Source organism: Marmota marmota, unplaced genomic scaffold, assembly GCF_001458135.2.
Source record: "Marmota marmota marmota unplaced genomic scaffold, marMar, whole genome shotgun sequence".
In the NCBI taxonomy this organism is placed as follows: domain Eukaryota; kingdom Metazoa; phylum Chordata; class Mammalia; order Rodentia; family Sciuridae; genus Marmota; species Marmota marmota.
This window is the reverse complement of record NW_025999982.1, coordinates 6,715,664-6,733,208: the sequence shown is the minus strand read 5'-3', so window position 1 is coordinate 6,733,208 and position 17,545 is coordinate 6,715,664. Positions and strand designations below refer to the sequence as shown.

Sequence of the window (17,545 nt, the reverse complement as noted above, 5' to 3'; positions counted from 1 at the left end):
TTGTAGTTTTGTGGATTGGTTTCTGTGTCCTCTATTCTGTACCATTGGTCCACCCGCCTGTTTTGGTACCAGTACCATGCTGTTTTTGTTACTATTGCTCTGTAGTATAGTTTGAAGTCTGGTATCGCTATACCGCCTGATTCACACTTCCTGCTTAGAGTTGTTTTTGCTATTCTGGGTTGTTTATTTTTCCATATGAATTTCATGATTGCTTTCTCTATTTCTACAAGAAATGTAGGGCACATCAATTAAAAAACTACACAGCAAAAGAAATAAGCAACAGGGTGAAGAGGCAATAAGATGGGTGACAGTATTTGCAAACCATGTATCTGGTAAGAGGTTCAGATCCAAAATATATAAGGAATTTGAACAATTCAATAGCAAGAAAGGACCTGATTTAAAAATGGGCAAAGGACCTGAAAAGACATTTCTTAAAAGACATACCAATAGGTATGTGAAAATGTGCTCAGTGAAACTAATCCTCAGTTTTATTTTTATTTTTGTTTATTTGTTTTGGGTTTTTCTTTTTTCTTTTTTCTTTTGTTTTGTTTTGTTTGTGCTGAAAAATTGAACTGAGGGGTGCTTAACAACTGAGCTGTATCCCCAGTGCCCCTTCATTTTGTTTTGAGACAGGGTCTCACTAAGTTGCTTAGGGCTTCACTAAGGCTGCTCTTGAACTTTTGATCCACCTGCCTCAACCTCTGGGATCACAGGTGTGCACCACCATGCCTGGCTCAGTTTCCTTTTTTTTTTTTTTTTTAATTATGAACATTTATTTCTTTTTTTAATTTTTTCTTCTAATTTGTTATATATGACAACAGAATGCATTACATTTCATATTACACATATAAAGCACAATTTTTAAGCTCTAGTTGTATACAAAGTAGCCTCACACCATTCATGTCTTCATACATATACTTTGGATAATGATGTCCATCTCGTTTCACCATCGTTTCTAACCTCCACCCCCCTCCCTTCCCCTTCCACCCCTTTACCCTATCTAGAGTTCATCTATTCTTCCCATACTCCCCCTCCCAACTGCACTACGAATCAGCCTCCTTATATCAGAGAAAATTTTCAGCATTTGGTTTTGGGGGATTGGCTAACTTCACTTAGCATTATCTTCTCCAACTCCATCCATTTACCTACAAATGCCATAATTTTATTCTCTTTTATTTCTGAGTAATATTCCACTGTGTATATATGCCACAGTTTCTTTATCCATTCATCTACTGAAGGGCATCTAGGTTGATTCCACAATTTAGCTATCATGAATTGTGCTGCTATAAACATTGATGAGGCTGTGTCCCTGTAGTATGCTGTTTTTTAAGTCCTTTGGGTATAGATTGAGGACAGGGATAGCTGGGTCAAATGGTAGTTCCATTCCCAGTTTTCCAAGGAATCTCCATACTGCTTTCCATATTAGCTGAACCAATTTGCAGTCCTACCAACAATGTATGAGTGTGCCTTCTTACCCACATCCTCACCAACTCTTACTGTTGTTTGTATTCTTTTTTTTTCTTAATACTTATTTTTTATTTTTAGGTGGACACAATATCTTTACATTTATGTGGTACTGAGGATCAAACCCAGTGCCTTGTGCTGAGCCACAACCCCAGCCCCTGTTTGTGTTCTTAATAGCTGCCATTCTGACTGGAGTGAGATGATATCTTAGAGTAGTTTTTTAAAAAAAAATATTTATTTTTTTAGTTGACACAACACCTTTATTTCACTTGTTTCTTTTTGTATGTGGTGCTGAGGATCGAACCCAGGGTCTTGCATGTGCGAGGCGAGTGCTCTACTGCTGAGCCACAACCCCAGCCCCTTAGAGTAGTTTTGATTTGCATTTCTCTAATTGCTAGAGATGTTGAACATTTTTTCATATATTTGTTGATTGATTGTATATCATCTTCTGAGAAGTGTCTGTTAAGGTCCTTGGCCCATTTATTGATTGGGTTGTTTTTTTTGGTGTTTAGCTTTTTGAGTTCTTTATATATATACACCCTAGAGATTAATGCTCTATCTAATTTGTGAGGGGTAAAAATTTGCTCCCAAGATGTAGGCTCTCTATTCATCTCACTGATTGTTTCTTTTGCTGAGAAGAAATTTTTAGTTTGAATCCATCCCATTTATTGATTCTTGATTTTAATTCTTGGGCCAATGGAGTCTTATTAAGGAAGTTGGAGCCTAATAAGACATGATGGAGATTATGGGCTACTTTTTCTTCTATTGAACACAGGATTTCTGGTTTAATTCCTAGGTCCTTGATTCACTTCAAGTTGAGTTTTGTACATGGTGAGAGATAGAGGTTTACTTTCATTTTGTTGCATATTGATTTACAGTTTTCCCAGCACCTTTTGTTGAAGAGGCTCTTTTCTTCAATGTATGTTTTTGGCACCTTTGTCTAATATAAGGTAATTATAATTTTGTGGATTAGGTTCTGTGTCCTCTATTCTGTACCATTGGTCTACCAGTCTGTTTGTGCCAATATCATGCTATTTTTGTTACTATTGCTCTGTAGTATAGTTTAAGATCTAGTATAGTGATGCCACCTACTTCACTCTTCCTGCTAAGGATTGCTTTAGCTATTCTGGGTCTCTTATTTTTCCAGTTGAATTTCATGACTGATTTTTCTATTTCTATGAGGAATACCATTGGGATTTTGATCGGAAATGCATTAAATCTGTATAGTGCTTTGATAGTATATCCAAGAGCAAGGTAGACCTTTCCATCTTAAGGTCTTCTTTGATTTCTTTCTTTAGTGTTCTGTAGTTTTCATTGTATAGGTCTTTCACCTCTTTTGTTAAGTTTTCCCAAGTTTTTTTTTTTTTGAGGCTATTGTAAATGCGATAGTTTTCTTTGCTTCCCTTTCAGAGGATTTGTCACTGATATACAGAAATGCCTTTGATTTATGGGTGTTGATTTTATATCCTGCTACTTTGCTGAATTCATTTACTAGTTCTAGAAGTTTTCTGATGAAACTTTTTGGGTTTTCTAGGTATAGAATCATATCATCAGCAAAGTGTGCTAATTTGAGTTCTTCTTTTCCTATCTGTGTCCCCTTAATTTCTTTCATCTCTCTAATTGCCCTGGCCAGTGTTTCAAGAACTATGTTAAATAGAAGTGGTGAAAGAGGGCATCCCTGTATTGTTCTAGTTTTTAGAGGGAATGCCTTCAATTTTTCTCCAATTAAGATGATGTTGACCTGGGGCTTAGCATAGATAGCCTTTATGATGTTGAGATATGTTCCTGTTAGTCCTAATTTTTCTAGTGTTTTGAACATGAGGGGGTGCTATATTTTGTTGAATGCTTTTTCTGCATCTATTGAAAAGATCATATGAGTCTTATCTTTAAGTCTATTGATGTGGTGAATTACATTTATTGATTACCATATGTTGAACCAACCTTGCATTCCTGGGATGAATCCCACTGGATTGTGGTGCATGATCTTTTTGATATGTTTTTGTATTCGATTTGCCAGAATTTTATTGAGAATTTTTACATCCATATATATTAGAGATATTGGTTTGAAGTTTTCTTTCTGTGACATATCTTTGCCTGGTTTTGGAATCAGGGTGATACTGGACTCATAGAATGAGTTTGGAAGTGCTCCCTCTTTTTTCTATTTCCTGAAATAAATTGAAGAGTATTGGTATTAGTTATTCTTTAATGGTCTTGTAGAACTTGCTGTGTATCCAGCCAGTCTTGGGTTTTTCTTGGTTGGTAGGCTTCCAATGGCATCTTCTATTTCATCACTTGATATTGGTCTGTTTAAATTGTGTTATCATCCTGATTCAATTTGGGCAAATAATTTGTCAATGCCTCCAACATTTTCTATTTTATTGGAGTATAAGTTTTCAAAATAATCTCTAATTATCTACTGTATTTCTGTAGTGTCTGTTGTGATATTACCTTTTTTCATCATGTATGTTAGTAATTTGAGTTTTCTCTCTCCTTCTCTTCATTAGCGTAGCTAAGGGTCCATCAATTTTATTTATTTTTTTCAAAGAACCAGCTTTTTGTTTTGTCAATTCTTTTGTTTCAATTTCATTGATTTCAGTTCTAATTTTAATTATTTCCTGTCTACTACTGCTTTTGGTGTTGATTTGTTCTTCTTTTTCCTAGGGTTTTGAGATATAATGTTAGTCATTTATTTGCTGAATTTTTCTTCTTTTAAGGAATGAACTCCATGCAATGAACTTTCCTCTTAGTACTGCCTTCACAGTGTCCCAGAGATTTTGGTATGTTGCGTCAGTATTCTCATTTACCTCTAAGAATTTTTTAATCTCCTCCTTGATGTCTTTTGCAACTCATTGTTCATTTAGTAATTATTTAGTCTACAGATATTGGAGTAATTTCTATTTTTTATTTTGTCATTGATTTCTTTTTTTATGTTTATTTTTAGGTGTAGATGGACACAACACAATGCCTTTATTTTTGTGTGGTGCTGAGAATCGAACCCGGGTCCTGCTCATGCTAGGCGAGCACTCTACAGCTGAGCCACAATCCCAGCCCTTGTCACTGATTTCTAATTTCATTCCATTATGATCTGATAAAATGCAGGGTAGTATCTCTACTTTTTCATATTTGCTAAGAGTTGCTTTGTGGCATATTATATGGTCTATTTTAGAGAAGGATCCATGTGCTGCTGATGTGTGAGGGGTAAAAAGAATGTGAGGATATAGAGCTAGTAAATCTTAGGAAGTGTGAAAGAGAAATATAATAAAGAGGGTTAGTAGCAGGAGAAAGTATATTCACTTGTTGAAGGATGAAATATTCTATATATGTCAGTTAAGTCTAAGTTATTGATTGTATTATTGAGTTCTATAGTTTCTTTGTTCAGCTTTTGTTTGGAGGATCTATTCAGTGGTGAGAGAGGTGTTTTAAAGTCACCCAAGATTATTGTGTTGTGGTCAATTTGACTCTTGAACTCGAGAAGAATTTGTTTGATGAACATAGATGCTCCATTGTTTGGGGCATATATATTTATAATTTTGATATCCTGTTGGTGTATGGTTCCCTTGAGCAGTATGAAATGTCCTTCTTTATCCCTTTTGATTAAATTTAGCTTGAAGTCTACTTTATTTGATATGAGGATGGAAACCCCTGCTTGCTTCCACAGTTCATGTCCTTCAGTCTGTGTATGTCTTTTCCTATCAGATGAGTATCCTGGAGGCAGCATATTGTTGGGTCTTTTTTTTTTTTTAAATCCAATCTGCTAGTCTATGTCTTTTGATTGGTGAGTTTAGGCCGTTATCATTCAGGGTTATTATTGAGACATGATTTGTATTCCCAGCCATTTTTGTTTATATTTGTTATCTAACTTGATTTGATTTCTCCTTTGATTAGTTTTTACTTCAGTGTGCTACCTCCCTCTGCTGATTTTCATTGTTGTTTTTCGTTTCCTCCTCATGGAATATTTTGCTGAGGATGTTTTGTAGTGCTAGTTTTCTAGCTGTAAATTCTTTTAACTTTTGTTTATCATGGAAGGTTTTTATTTCATCATCAAATCTAAAGCTTAATTTTGCTGGATACAAGATTCTTGGTTGGCACCTATTTTCTTTCAGAGCTTGATATATATTATTCCAGGATCTTCTAGTTTTCAGGATCTGGGTTGAAAAATCTGCAGTTATAATAACTGGTTCCCCCATATGTAATCTGATTCCTTTCTCTTGAGGCTTTTAATATTCTCTCTTTAATGTTGAGCATTTTCATTATAATGTGACTTGGTGTGGATCTGTTGTGATTTTGTACATTTGGCATCCTGTAGGCTTTTTGGATTTGCTTTTCTAATTCATTCTTCATGTTTGGAAAGTTTTATGATATTATTTCATTGAAAAGATTGTTCATTCCTTCGGTTTGGAACTCTACGCCTTCTTCTATCCCAATAACTCTTAAATTTGGTCTTTTTATGCTATCCCATATTTCTTGAATATTCTGCTCAAGGTTTCTTACCATTTTCACTGTGTGGTCTACTTTCTTTTCAAGATTATATATTTTGTCTTCATTGTCTGAAATCCTGTCTTTCAAATGGTCTACTCTGTTGGAGATGCTTTCAATTGAACTTTTAATTTGGTTTATTGTTTCTTTCATTTCAAGGATTTCTGTTTTTTTTGTTTTTGTTTTTGTTTTTAGAACTTGTATCTCCCTATTGAAGTAATCTTTTGCTTTCTGTATTTGGTAAGTAGCTCTTTGTCGAATGATCTTTTGCTGCCTGTATTTGCTCTTTTATATCATCCTTTAATTCACAGAACATTTAAATCATGTACATCCTGAACTTCTTCTCTGACATTTCTTCCACTGTGCTGGCCATGGATTCTAATAATGTGGTATCTTGATTTGTTTGGGGCACTTTCTTCCCTTGTCTTTACGTGTTGCTCATGTGTCTTTCCTTCTAGCACTGTGGGTACAAGACATTATCGTTTTTACCCTATAGGCTTATAGTGCTACTGTAGGGTTCCAATACTGCTCCTTTGTGGGGAAGGACAATGTTAACAGATTCCAATGTAAACAATATACCACCTATAAACAATTCATTGCTATTAAGATGTTTACAGTTTGGTCACAGTGTACAGAAATGTTGAATTTGATTAATATTTATAATATAATTAGTAGGCTTGTAAAAGAGTTTACAGTTTCTGACAGTGGACAATGAACTGGGGGTGAGGCGTAGGATAATATGCTAAGGAGGCAGGATGTGAGGATATAAAGTTAGTATATCTTAGGAAGTGTGAAAGAGAAACATAATGAAAAGGGTTAGTAGCAGGAGAATAAATAGAAAGCAATTTTGGATAGACAAGTGCATGGGATGATAGCAGAACATAAAACAAACATGCATATGTATTAAGAAAAATAAGGGTTGTTAAAATAGTAAAACTTGAGGGAAAAAAGAAAAAAATGCATATACAACACAACTATAAAATACTATTCAGACATCCCAGTCCTCAAAATTCTAATTCATGCAAAGTACTTGGTTTCATATATGTTGGGGATATGAGAGCGGGAGAATAGAGGGGGAGAAGAAAAAGAGGAAAACAAAATCTCGATTGTTAATTGTTTTGGTTGCAGATCAGTATCCTTCCTGCTTCCCTTCTCATCTAATAGGTGCGGTTGTCTGTTGTTAGCTGGTATCTCTGCCGCCCTCAGAATGGTGAAGGTAACCAGGATGGGAAGGCTGGTCCTGGTACAGGGTACCTGGAAGTGAGGTGTGACACCTGCCAGTTCCTGCAGGGAGACTGCACCTCAAGGGTCTCTTCTTAGGTCCACTGTATGACTTGGGCGCCCAGTCCTACCTCCCTATCTTGCCTGGAGATTTCTCAGTGCCTGGTCTCTCTGTTACTCTCAAACTGTTGCACCCTCTCCTTCTAGGGACCTCTTTTACCAGGGCTCCCGTGGGCAGTGCCCTAGTTGCACTGCACACCTATCTCACTGAGAACAGTTTTGTGTTGGGCAATTACTATACCCGGTTACCAGCCACTGGGGAGAGTGGGGAGTTGGAAATCGGGTACCTGGCCAGCTGGATTTCCAATCTGGGAGCTGCCCCCACCAAAGATGGCCAGGAAGCTGAGCCAAGATGGAGGCAGGCTGCTTCCAGCACTGGGGTGTCAGGTCGGGTGGGGGGAACAGGGCGATGGTGTTGTGCGATGTGTTCAGAGGTGAGTTCTGTGGTGTGCAGTGTTGAGGATTTTGGTTGTCTTCAGATCCTGTGGGATGTCCCCAGGTGCAGACAGACTACCGCAGGTAGGGGACTATGGCAGTAGCTGCCAAGTCACAAGATGGAGGTGACCAAGGGAGCCCCATGTTGGTAGACGGGGGCTCAAGAGGGGAGTGGCGGCTGGAGTTCCTTGGGTGGGTAGCAACTGAGTGTCCTGCATGGAAGCGGAGCAGCATCTGGAGTTCTACACAGGTGCTGATGCGGTGATCTTGCTAAGGCGCTCCCAGGCAGAAGTTGGGTGACTGGAGTCAGGAGGGAGTCCTGCTGTAACGCTGAGGCCCGGAGCCCTGCTGCGGGCACAGCGCTGGTGATTTCTGCATGAGAGCAGCTGTGGAGGGGTCCTCTATCACTCTCAGAGCAGCAGTATTCCCGCTAGTTGAGACCCAGGTCACAGAGCAACACAGACACTGCCTCCTTCTGGCCCACCATCTTGGATATCCCACTCAGTTTTATCCTGAAGACGCACCAAGTGTGTCCAAGATGTGGCCAAGTGTGCCATGAAGCCATTCCTTGGCTCTTCCTGTGCTCACGAGCCTCAGCTTTCTTCCTTTTTGCCAATTTGCTCATTTCTTTCTTACTCTTGAGCACTCTGTTGCCTTCACCATCTCAACAAGCTCTTCTATTGTTTCTGGTGCCCTTTGTCCTGCCAGCCCCTGCTTCAAAGCTTGTCCCCAAAGCTTCTGTTCTGTCGTCACATGTGTGGACCTCCCAGTTGTTCTGAAGGGGCTGTATGGCTGGCTGGAAGCCCTGGTCCATCTTCTTTTTTAAATTATTAAAAGCCTTTCTGTTTGTCAGCTTTTTGTTGAGCCTCAAGTTGTTCTGAAGACTCTTTCCTTTGTCAGTTCTCTCTGACTCCAGAAGAGCACACGGTCATAGGACTGGTCCTGGCTTCCCATCTTGAGTTTGGTCCAGCAGAAAAGAGACTTATGACCTCAATGAGGAATCGCACACCAATCCTCTCCTGCCGTTTCCAATTATACTGCCATTTACACCTTCGACAATTGATTTTGCTGCAGTTTTAGGTGCTTGTTGTGCACGAGTCTCAGCTTTCTTCCTTTTTTCTAATTTGCTCATTTATTTCTTCTGTTTTACCAGAGCAGCTACTCCTACTTGCTCTGGTAGGGGAGTCGCCTGTGTTTCATTTAAGCACCTTAACCTACTAGTTAGAGCCTATCACAAAGTTTCCCCTTCTTCCATCATTTTAACCTGCTCCTCTCACTGCCAGACAGTGAGACATAAATGACATTTTTATATTCTCACTATAGTGTTCAAGATTGTTTCAAAAGTTAACATGTCGTGTGAAGGAACAAAGCAAAACTGGGCCAGATGGTGAAAGCTTATGAAAAGAAAAATATTTCTACAAACCTGAATTTTCTTTAGTACCACTGGCATTTCCTGATCCCAAATATGGCTTACTCCTCCATCAGTAATATATGCTTTACAAGCTGTCACCATTTGATTTGTTACCTAAAATAAATTTAGGTGTAAAATAAATATAGGCAAATAATACAGGTTCTGTGTTTTTAAAAGCACAAGCATAAACATATGGTAAACAGTACACTTGAGGAGGGAACAAATAACAAAATAAAATTAAATAAAAAAAAAAGAAAGAAATACAAGCACCAGATAAAACAAAGGAAACCCAAAGTCACATTAAGTCAATGTCATTGGGGCCATGTATTTCCAAGTGAACTACATTTTCCATTTGTCTACTCCTCCCCAATGATTCCTTTTCTTCAATATGCAAACACCTCTCATATTCCATGAAACAGTGAAGAAAAAAAGAAGAATGGCCATTTAGAGATTAGATCAAGATGTCAGACTGACACATAGAACTTTAGGGAATCCCTAAAAATGACACAATGCACAAGAGATCAGATCTGCAGGAGGGAAGGGAAAACCAAAACCCAGAAACCAGAACCCAGGTCTGTAAAAGGTTACTGTGAAGAGAAATGGGTCTGGGGAAATTCCTAGACCAGCAAGTGTGAAGTCCCCCTCAGTTATGAAATAACACACTGAATTTGGACCAACTTGTACAGGAGACAACAATGTCATTTGCTGAAAAAACAAAGCTATGAGTCTGCACCAGTCTTGGAAAGGTATGGTCATGTCCTGGGTAAATGCTGCAGCCCAGGTGGTCACATCTGAGAAAAACCTACACACACTCACCTCCCAATAGTAAGTCACACCGCCTCATAAAAGACAAACTACAGAGTCACAAATGTAAAGACTGGAGAACAACCAGGAATCATCATGCAACTGAGGAATGTAAACATGGGAGCAGAGGTATTAAACTCAACAAAGAGAGGAAATGTAGAAAAGAGATATGTAAAATCTCTTAAAATATCTTTTGTTAACTAAATCAACTCATGAAAAAGCTAAAAGAGGATTTTACATCCATGAGAAGAAAACAATAATATGAAAATTGAACTTCTTTTTTCTTAAAACAAAACAAAAAGGCTGGAGTGTAGCTTAATGGTCAAGCACTTGCCTGGCATGTGTGAGGCCCAGGGTTCAATCCCCAGCACAGCAAAAAATAAAAAATAAAAATAATAAATTGACTGATGAACTGACTGGTACATGGTACAAAGCTGAAGAACAAATGAGTGAGCTGAAAAATCCAAGAACAACAATGGGAAGATTAAAAAAAAAAAAATGAAGAGAAAAGGAATTTAGATTCAAAGGGAGAGAATGAATGAAACAGGTGGGTCAGAAATAATCAAAGGCAAAAAAAGAAAAATCTCCCAGGAATGAAAAAACAAAAATTTGGACTGAAAGAAACCAGCAAGTATAGACAAGATAAATGTAAAAAGAACCACATCAGTTTGAAAGTTGAGATGTTCAACAATAAAAAAAAAATCAAAAAAAAAATCCAAAGGCTTCCAGCGAATAAAACTAGTTACTTACAAAGGAAAAAAAATCACATTAGCACCTAACACCTCATCAACAATACCAGATCCTAGACAATGGTGAGCAAAGTTCCAAGTGAAAATGATGTTGAACTTAGAATACTAGTCAAACCAGCACTTGAGTGGTGGGAGGAAATAAAACTATCCTAATATGCGTAGGAACTGAGGAAATTCACCATTAACACACCCTTTCTGAAAGAAGTACTTGACAATTTCTTTTTAAAAGTAATAATGAATCCAAGAAGGAGGAAGATCTGGAAATCATCAAACAGTGGTGAGAGATGGCTAAAGAAATGAGCAATACTTGGATTTTGGTTTGAATATGTATTGACTCACAATGTTGAAAAAATATTAACAATAATATGGAATAAAGAATGATCCCAGTGTAAGACATGGACAGCAAGAAACAGGGAGATAAATGGTTGGGAAGAATGAGAAGGCTCTCATCTTATTTAGGACATAGCCGGTGATTAAATTTCTACTTTGCTTTTTAATAATTTTTTTAAATGCTACTTTACACATTTCATTCTGTCTGAATCGTTTATAAGAAATACCATTCATGTGTTTCTTGGGTACTTTTTCAATTTTTAAAAAATAATTAACCACATGTCTTAATAGGAAGACTTTACATAAACCATAGCAATGGTTAGAAGGAGCTAAAGAAACGAGGCTAATTGTGGACATGATCCTTATCTCTTGATCAGAATAAAAAAATACTGGGAATGAATAAGTTACCAAACAGCTTAATTTATTTGTTTAAAAATAGAGTCACTGGGGGATATAGCTCAGTTGGTAGAGTGCTTGCCCCCATACACAAGGCCCTGGGTTCAATCCCCAGCACCACAGGGAAAAAAAAAATAACAGAGTCACTGGGATTACAGGTATATGCCACCACACCCAGCAAAAACAACTACATTTAAACAAAACGCCTTGGGGCTGACCTCTGACAAGGAGAAAGATACCCTTGACCCCAACTATTAAGTACAACTGACTCCAGTCATCTCTATCCTTCCCTCATCCACTCCAAGTATTAAAATCCTGAATTCTGAGAGTACCCAAACTTCCCAATTCTCTTTCCTGGCTCAAAGGGAAAGAATAATTTTTTTTTTTTTTCACAGGCTCACATGAGTGATTTCTTCCCTTAGAAACTCACCTTGATAAACAATGAGGTCATTCTCTCTGAGGTGTTGTAATACCTTGACACACTGTGAATCATTCTGATGGCATTAATCAAATTTTGTATTCCATGTGCCATGGAAACCTGAAATTGAAACAGAGCAAGTGAATTCCATCACATTTTTATATAATTTAAACAGTAAATATGTTATGCTATTCAGAACTCTAAATATACACCAAATCGTATAACATTTTTACCTCTATGTCAAATTTTACCAAATGCAATATGATATCCCAGACATTGGTCTGAAACAGAAAAAAATAAAAAGGACATTTGTTTTAACAAACGTACCAAGGAAGATGCAAGATATTAAAAGGAAAAACTAGGTGAAGAGAATTCTGTACTTATTTCTGATCAAAAAGGTAGCTAAGAACCCAAGTCAGACTACTACTCCTATTCACATGTTAGATTCATCTTTCAGAAAACCTATTAAGTGCCATTAGCTTCTGAAGATATCGGGAGTGATCTAAAGATAGGACACCTATGCATGGAGCTCACATTAGAGAAGAGACTCACACAAACAAGTAAAGCAAGAAGAACATGTACAACTAAGACACATACTGTTGTGGTTTGGATGTGAGGTGTCACCCAAAAGCTCATGTGTGAGACATTGTAAGACTATTCAGAAGTGAAATGAATGGGTTTTGAAAGTCTTAACTCAATCACTGAGTTAATCATCAGATGGGATTAATAGAGTAATGATTGAAGACATGTAGGGTGTAGCTGGAGGAGGTGGACATTGGGGATGTGGCTTTGTGATTTGTATTTGGCAAATGGAATCTCTCTCTGCTTACTGACCATCATGTGAGCTACTTCTCTTCACCACACCCTTCCACCATGATGTTTAGCTTCACTTTGTGCCCCAAGGAATGGAGCCTGCTATCTATGGACTGAGACCTCTGAAACCGCGAGCCCCCAAATAAACTTTTCCTCCTCTACAATTGCTCTGTTCAGGTCCTTTAGTCACAGCAGTGAAAAAGCTGACTGAAACAATATTGGTTGCTTACGTGTACCAGGCACTAACCTAGGAGTTTCATGTATCATCATAATTTATGCTGACAGGACCCTTTAAGATAGGTTTGATTTCATCCAACCTATAACTTTACTGATTATGTGTCTTCTTTTAAGAAATGTCTAGTCAGGTCTTTCGACCATTTTTGATCAGATTATTTGGGATTTTTTACAGTTGAGTTCCTTATATAATCTGAGTATAAATCTCTTGTTGGATGTATAGTTTGCAAATGTTGTCTCCCATTCTGCAGGTTGTCTCTTCTTTAGAATGATTGCTTCTTTTGTTATGCAGAAATTTCTTAGTTTAATATAATCCATTTGTCTTTTTTTGCTTTTGTTGCCTGTTCTTTTGAAGGATTTTTTGTTTCTTGGTACAAGGGATTGAATCCAGGGACATCCAACCACTGAGCCTCATCCCCAGCATTTTTTTTTTTTTTGAGGCAGGGTCTCACTAAGTTGCTTAGGGCCTTGCCAAGTTGCTGGAGCTGGCTTTGAACTTGTGATCTTCCTGCTCTCCACCTCCCAAACCCCTCAGCTCTTTTTGAGTTCTTATCCAAAAACATTTTTGCCCAGATCAATGTCCTAAAAGGTTTCCCCCTGTGTTTTCTTCCAGTGGTTTTATACCGATATCTTTACCATCTGTGCCAGAGAAAGAAAGAAAAGGACCAATCAGCTACACTCACTATGTTAAGATGAACATAAAGAAATATGGAGAGAAAGACAAACATAACTTATATATCCCAATCCTGCCACTAAGGGGAGAAGAACAAACTCCCTTAAGAATTTGTAGCACAAGCTGGTACTCAACTGCAGTCTGAGATCACAGTCACGGTACAAAAACCAAAATTAAAAAAAAAAAATTTAAAACTCCCCTCCAGAAGAGAACTAGTAATTTAAGATGGTAACCAGTCATACCCATAATGATTCATAAAACTCAGCTGACAATGAAGTGTGTCCTGAGTTCAGAGGTATTAAAGTGTAAAAAATAAAAGTGTCTTAGAAGCTATGTAATAAAGTATAATTATTATTTTCATTTTTCAATTGAGAAAATAGAGAGGCGGGAAGTTAAAAAAGCTTGCCCAAGGTCCCACAGCTATGAGTTACGTAGCTCAGATTTTGAGACCCTGCTTATAGCCAGGGTGCAAATCACTAGGGCAGCACAGAAAAGATCAAAGGCATTCCTGGAGCTTGCCTTTTAATTGAGGGGACAAGATAACTATATATAAAGATTTTTAACATTTTAAAAATGCTGACAAATAAATGAAATTCGGAAGAACAATTACTGATTAGTATATTATATGTCCTAAGTGGAAATGTAACCACAAATAATTAAATCAATTTTATGAAGCTTATGGAAATCAACATCATTGCTTTATACTGAACCTTGCATGTCATAATCCATATTATGGATCACAGGTCCAAAATATCCAATTAAAATTATGCCTAGGAGTCCCTTCCACCTGTGCTAAATCAAACTCCAATGAAGAGAGCTCAGGGATGGCATCAAATGGGTCCCTCAGGAAATGCCTTTCATCCAAGTTTTAAATATCTTTTACTTATTTATTTATTTATTTATTTTTGGTACTGGGGATTGAACCCAGGGGCACCTCACCACTGAGCCATATCCCAGCCCTTTTTATGTTTTGAAACAGAGTCTAGCTAAGTTGTTTAGGGCCTCACTAAATTGCTGAGGCTAGCATTGAACTCATGATCCTCTTGCCTCGGCCTCCTGAGCTACTAGGATTACAAGAAACACTGGGATTATAAGCATGCACCACCACTCCCAGATAAATATCATTATTTATAATCACTCCCTGAATGCAAAGTTCTTCCTATTAAGATACAGTGTTCAGATATTGTTATGTGAAACATATTACAGTAGATATGCCCAAAGCATAATACCAGGACAATAAAAATTAAGCAAACTTCCAGAAACGAAAGCAAGAATCCTTTGCACTTTTTCTACCTAAATCACAATTATAAGATAAAAAGCAATTGATGGTTGCTTTTAATGACAGTAAAGAAAATGAATGGGAAAAAGTAATTTTGAAACGATAGCAGTAGTAGGTGTGTGAGTGGGAAGAAATCATATGACTCACTACTGTTAACACTGCTGTCATTTCAAAAGGTAAGGCCTGAAATCTTCCTAGCTCAGAAACAGTAAAAAGCTCAACAACCACCAAATAATAATAATAAGACACTTCCATGACAATAACAGCTGAACAAAGTTTAAATTACTAGGATGAACTAAATGATTTTAAAATTCTATAAATTTAAACAAGTCCTTTGAATTAAGAAGTTGAAATCAGTATATCTCAAAATTCAGAGCTCTTGACAATAATAAGAAGCATTGTATCTGTCTTCCAAGTTTATTTTTTATAATGAAAAGCCCTGAATACAAAAAGAAGTACAGGGAACAGCATAATGACCACCTATAACCATCATTCAATTTAACATATGCTTCAATTTTACTCACTACATCTATTATTTTTTATATCAAGGGCTATTTGTAGGTATTCATGGAGAAAGCTTCAGGTATATGTGTATTTCAACTCAAATGCTTGCAACAAGTAATAACTCTAACTTTTCTTTTACTTTTTTTTTTTTTTTTTTGATAGTCTTCCTTTTGCTCGGGTTGTAGAGTTAGAGAATAGAGTCTTTGGGCTGCTGACTGAATTGCAGCCACAGCCCTATTTCTCTAACACTATATAATCTGGTTTCCTTTACCCCTGGTCTTACACACAGAAACATCCAAAAGCTCACATCAGTGTTTTTATATGAAACAAAATTTTAAAAGCTTCCCAACAGAACTCCAGTTGCTAGTACTAGGGGTAGAAATCAACAGAGAGTGAAGTTTAAGAAAGTCATAATTTTTTGCAAATAACAACACTAATAATGTAGTTTTGAATTAAGTTCATCATCTCTTTATGACATCAGTTAACAGACTCTGCCTCTGAAGTGTCTTCCTGTTCTCCCTCTTGGAGCCCCTGGATAGATAATGAATTTCCACAAAGAAGGAAGAACTACACCTGCCCAGGACTCTCAACCCACTTTCTTCTCTCCTGTGCCACATAAACTTCTCATTTTCTGATGCCCTCTTAGGATGTGAACCTCTCTCTTTGCCAATTCTATGTGAAATCAGCCATTTACCCAAGGCTGGCCAACCAAGCCAGGTGACCAGGACTGCCACCTCAGTGGAAGATCTACCCATCTCTTCAGAAATCAGAATGGAGAATGCTGAACACAGAAATCAGACACTAATATAAATTACTTAGAAAGCATTTTAACTTAGAGAATACCTTGAAGGCAGCGGCATAGTGACAAGGGAAAAAAAATTCAGCCCAAAATGCCAGCAAAAACAGCCTCAAATTTGGTTCCATCAATTTAGAGATACTCAAATTAAATCTCTTAATCTTTGAAACAAGGATTGTTGTGTATACAGAATGGAAACATATTTGAAGCACATATCACAATGCCTAGAACAAAAGGTTGGGGATTCTCTAGCCCATGAGCATCTTTAAAAATACAACTGTCTGAACTGCCCTCCTGCCTAGAAGTGATTCACAAGAGGTGACACCATTCAAGATTGGAAAACACCACACTACATTCTCAACAAATACTAGTTTCTATGATTTCCCATTTTTTAAATTTACTTTTTAGCTGTAGTTGGACACAATACCTTTATTTTATTTTTTTGTTTTTTATGTGGTGCTGAGGATCAAACCCAGGGCCTCATACATGCTAGGCACGCACTCTACCGCTGAGCCACAACCCTAGCCCCAATTTCCCATTTTTAAATATATTTTTTTAGTTGTAGATGAACATAATACCTTTATTTATTTATTTATTTATTTATGTGGGGCTGAGGATCAAACCCAGTGCCTCAGATGTTTTAGGCAAGCACTCTGCCACTGAGCCAAAACCCCAGCCCTGATTTCCCATTTATATCTAAAGAAGACATAGAGGTTTTCTATAATTTTCATATTACATGTGAAATATTAAGAAGCTGGGCACGGTAGTGCATGCCTATAATCCCAGCAGCTCGGGAGGCTGAGGCAGGAGGATCCCAAGTTCAAAGCCAGTTTCAGCAACTTAGCAAGACACTTAGCAACTCAGCAAGACCCTGTCTCTACTAAAATATAAAGAAACAGGGGCTGGGGTCATGGCTCAGTGGTAGAACTCTTGACTAACATATGTGAGGCACAGGGTTCAATTCTCAGCACTGCATGTAAATAAATAAAGATCCATTTGACAACTAAAAATATATTTAAAAAAAAATTAAAATTTATTGTGGTTACACAACTCTGTAAATATATTAAAAATCACCAAATTGTACACATCAAATGATGAATATATGTGAAGTATATCATAAAGCTGCTGCAAAAATGAAGAGGGAAGAAGGGATGGGGAAAGAGAAAGGAAAACTTGTTCACTAAAAAATGATCAGATACATGACCATTTTGGAAAAATTATATAGCTGGATCTAATGGCATACATTTCCAAGATTTACTACTGGGGTGTAGAGAGGTGGTAATTAGAAATTGATACAGTGTGATATTTACTAATTAAATAATATGGTATGACAATTTAAACATTAGAAATGATGTAATTAATTTTCACAGTACTGGGGATTGAACCCAGGAGTGCTTAACCACTTAGCTCTTCCCGCAGCTCTTTTTATTTTTAAGACCACTATACCCAGCTCTAAAACAATTTTTAAAATAAAAGTGATCA

At 37.2% G+C, this 17,545-nt stretch overlaps 1 protein-coding gene across 1 annotated transcript in view; it reads right to left on the bottom strand.

Annotated features, from left to right (window-relative positions):
• Window positions 1-17,545, bottom strand: part of Dnah8 (dynein axonemal heavy chain 8) — a 280,498-nt gene that overhangs the window by 242,331 nt on the left and 20,622 nt on the right. Inside the window, exons 8-9 of the mRNA XM_015487349.2 lie at window positions 11,777-11,884; window positions 9,080-9,181 (exon numbers count right to left, since the gene is read on the bottom strand). Of these exons, the coding sequence (XP_015342835.2) occupies window positions 9,080-9,181; window positions 11,777-11,884 (210 nt within the window). The remainder of the gene's footprint in view (window positions 1-9,079; window positions 9,182-11,776; window positions 11,885-17,545) is intronic.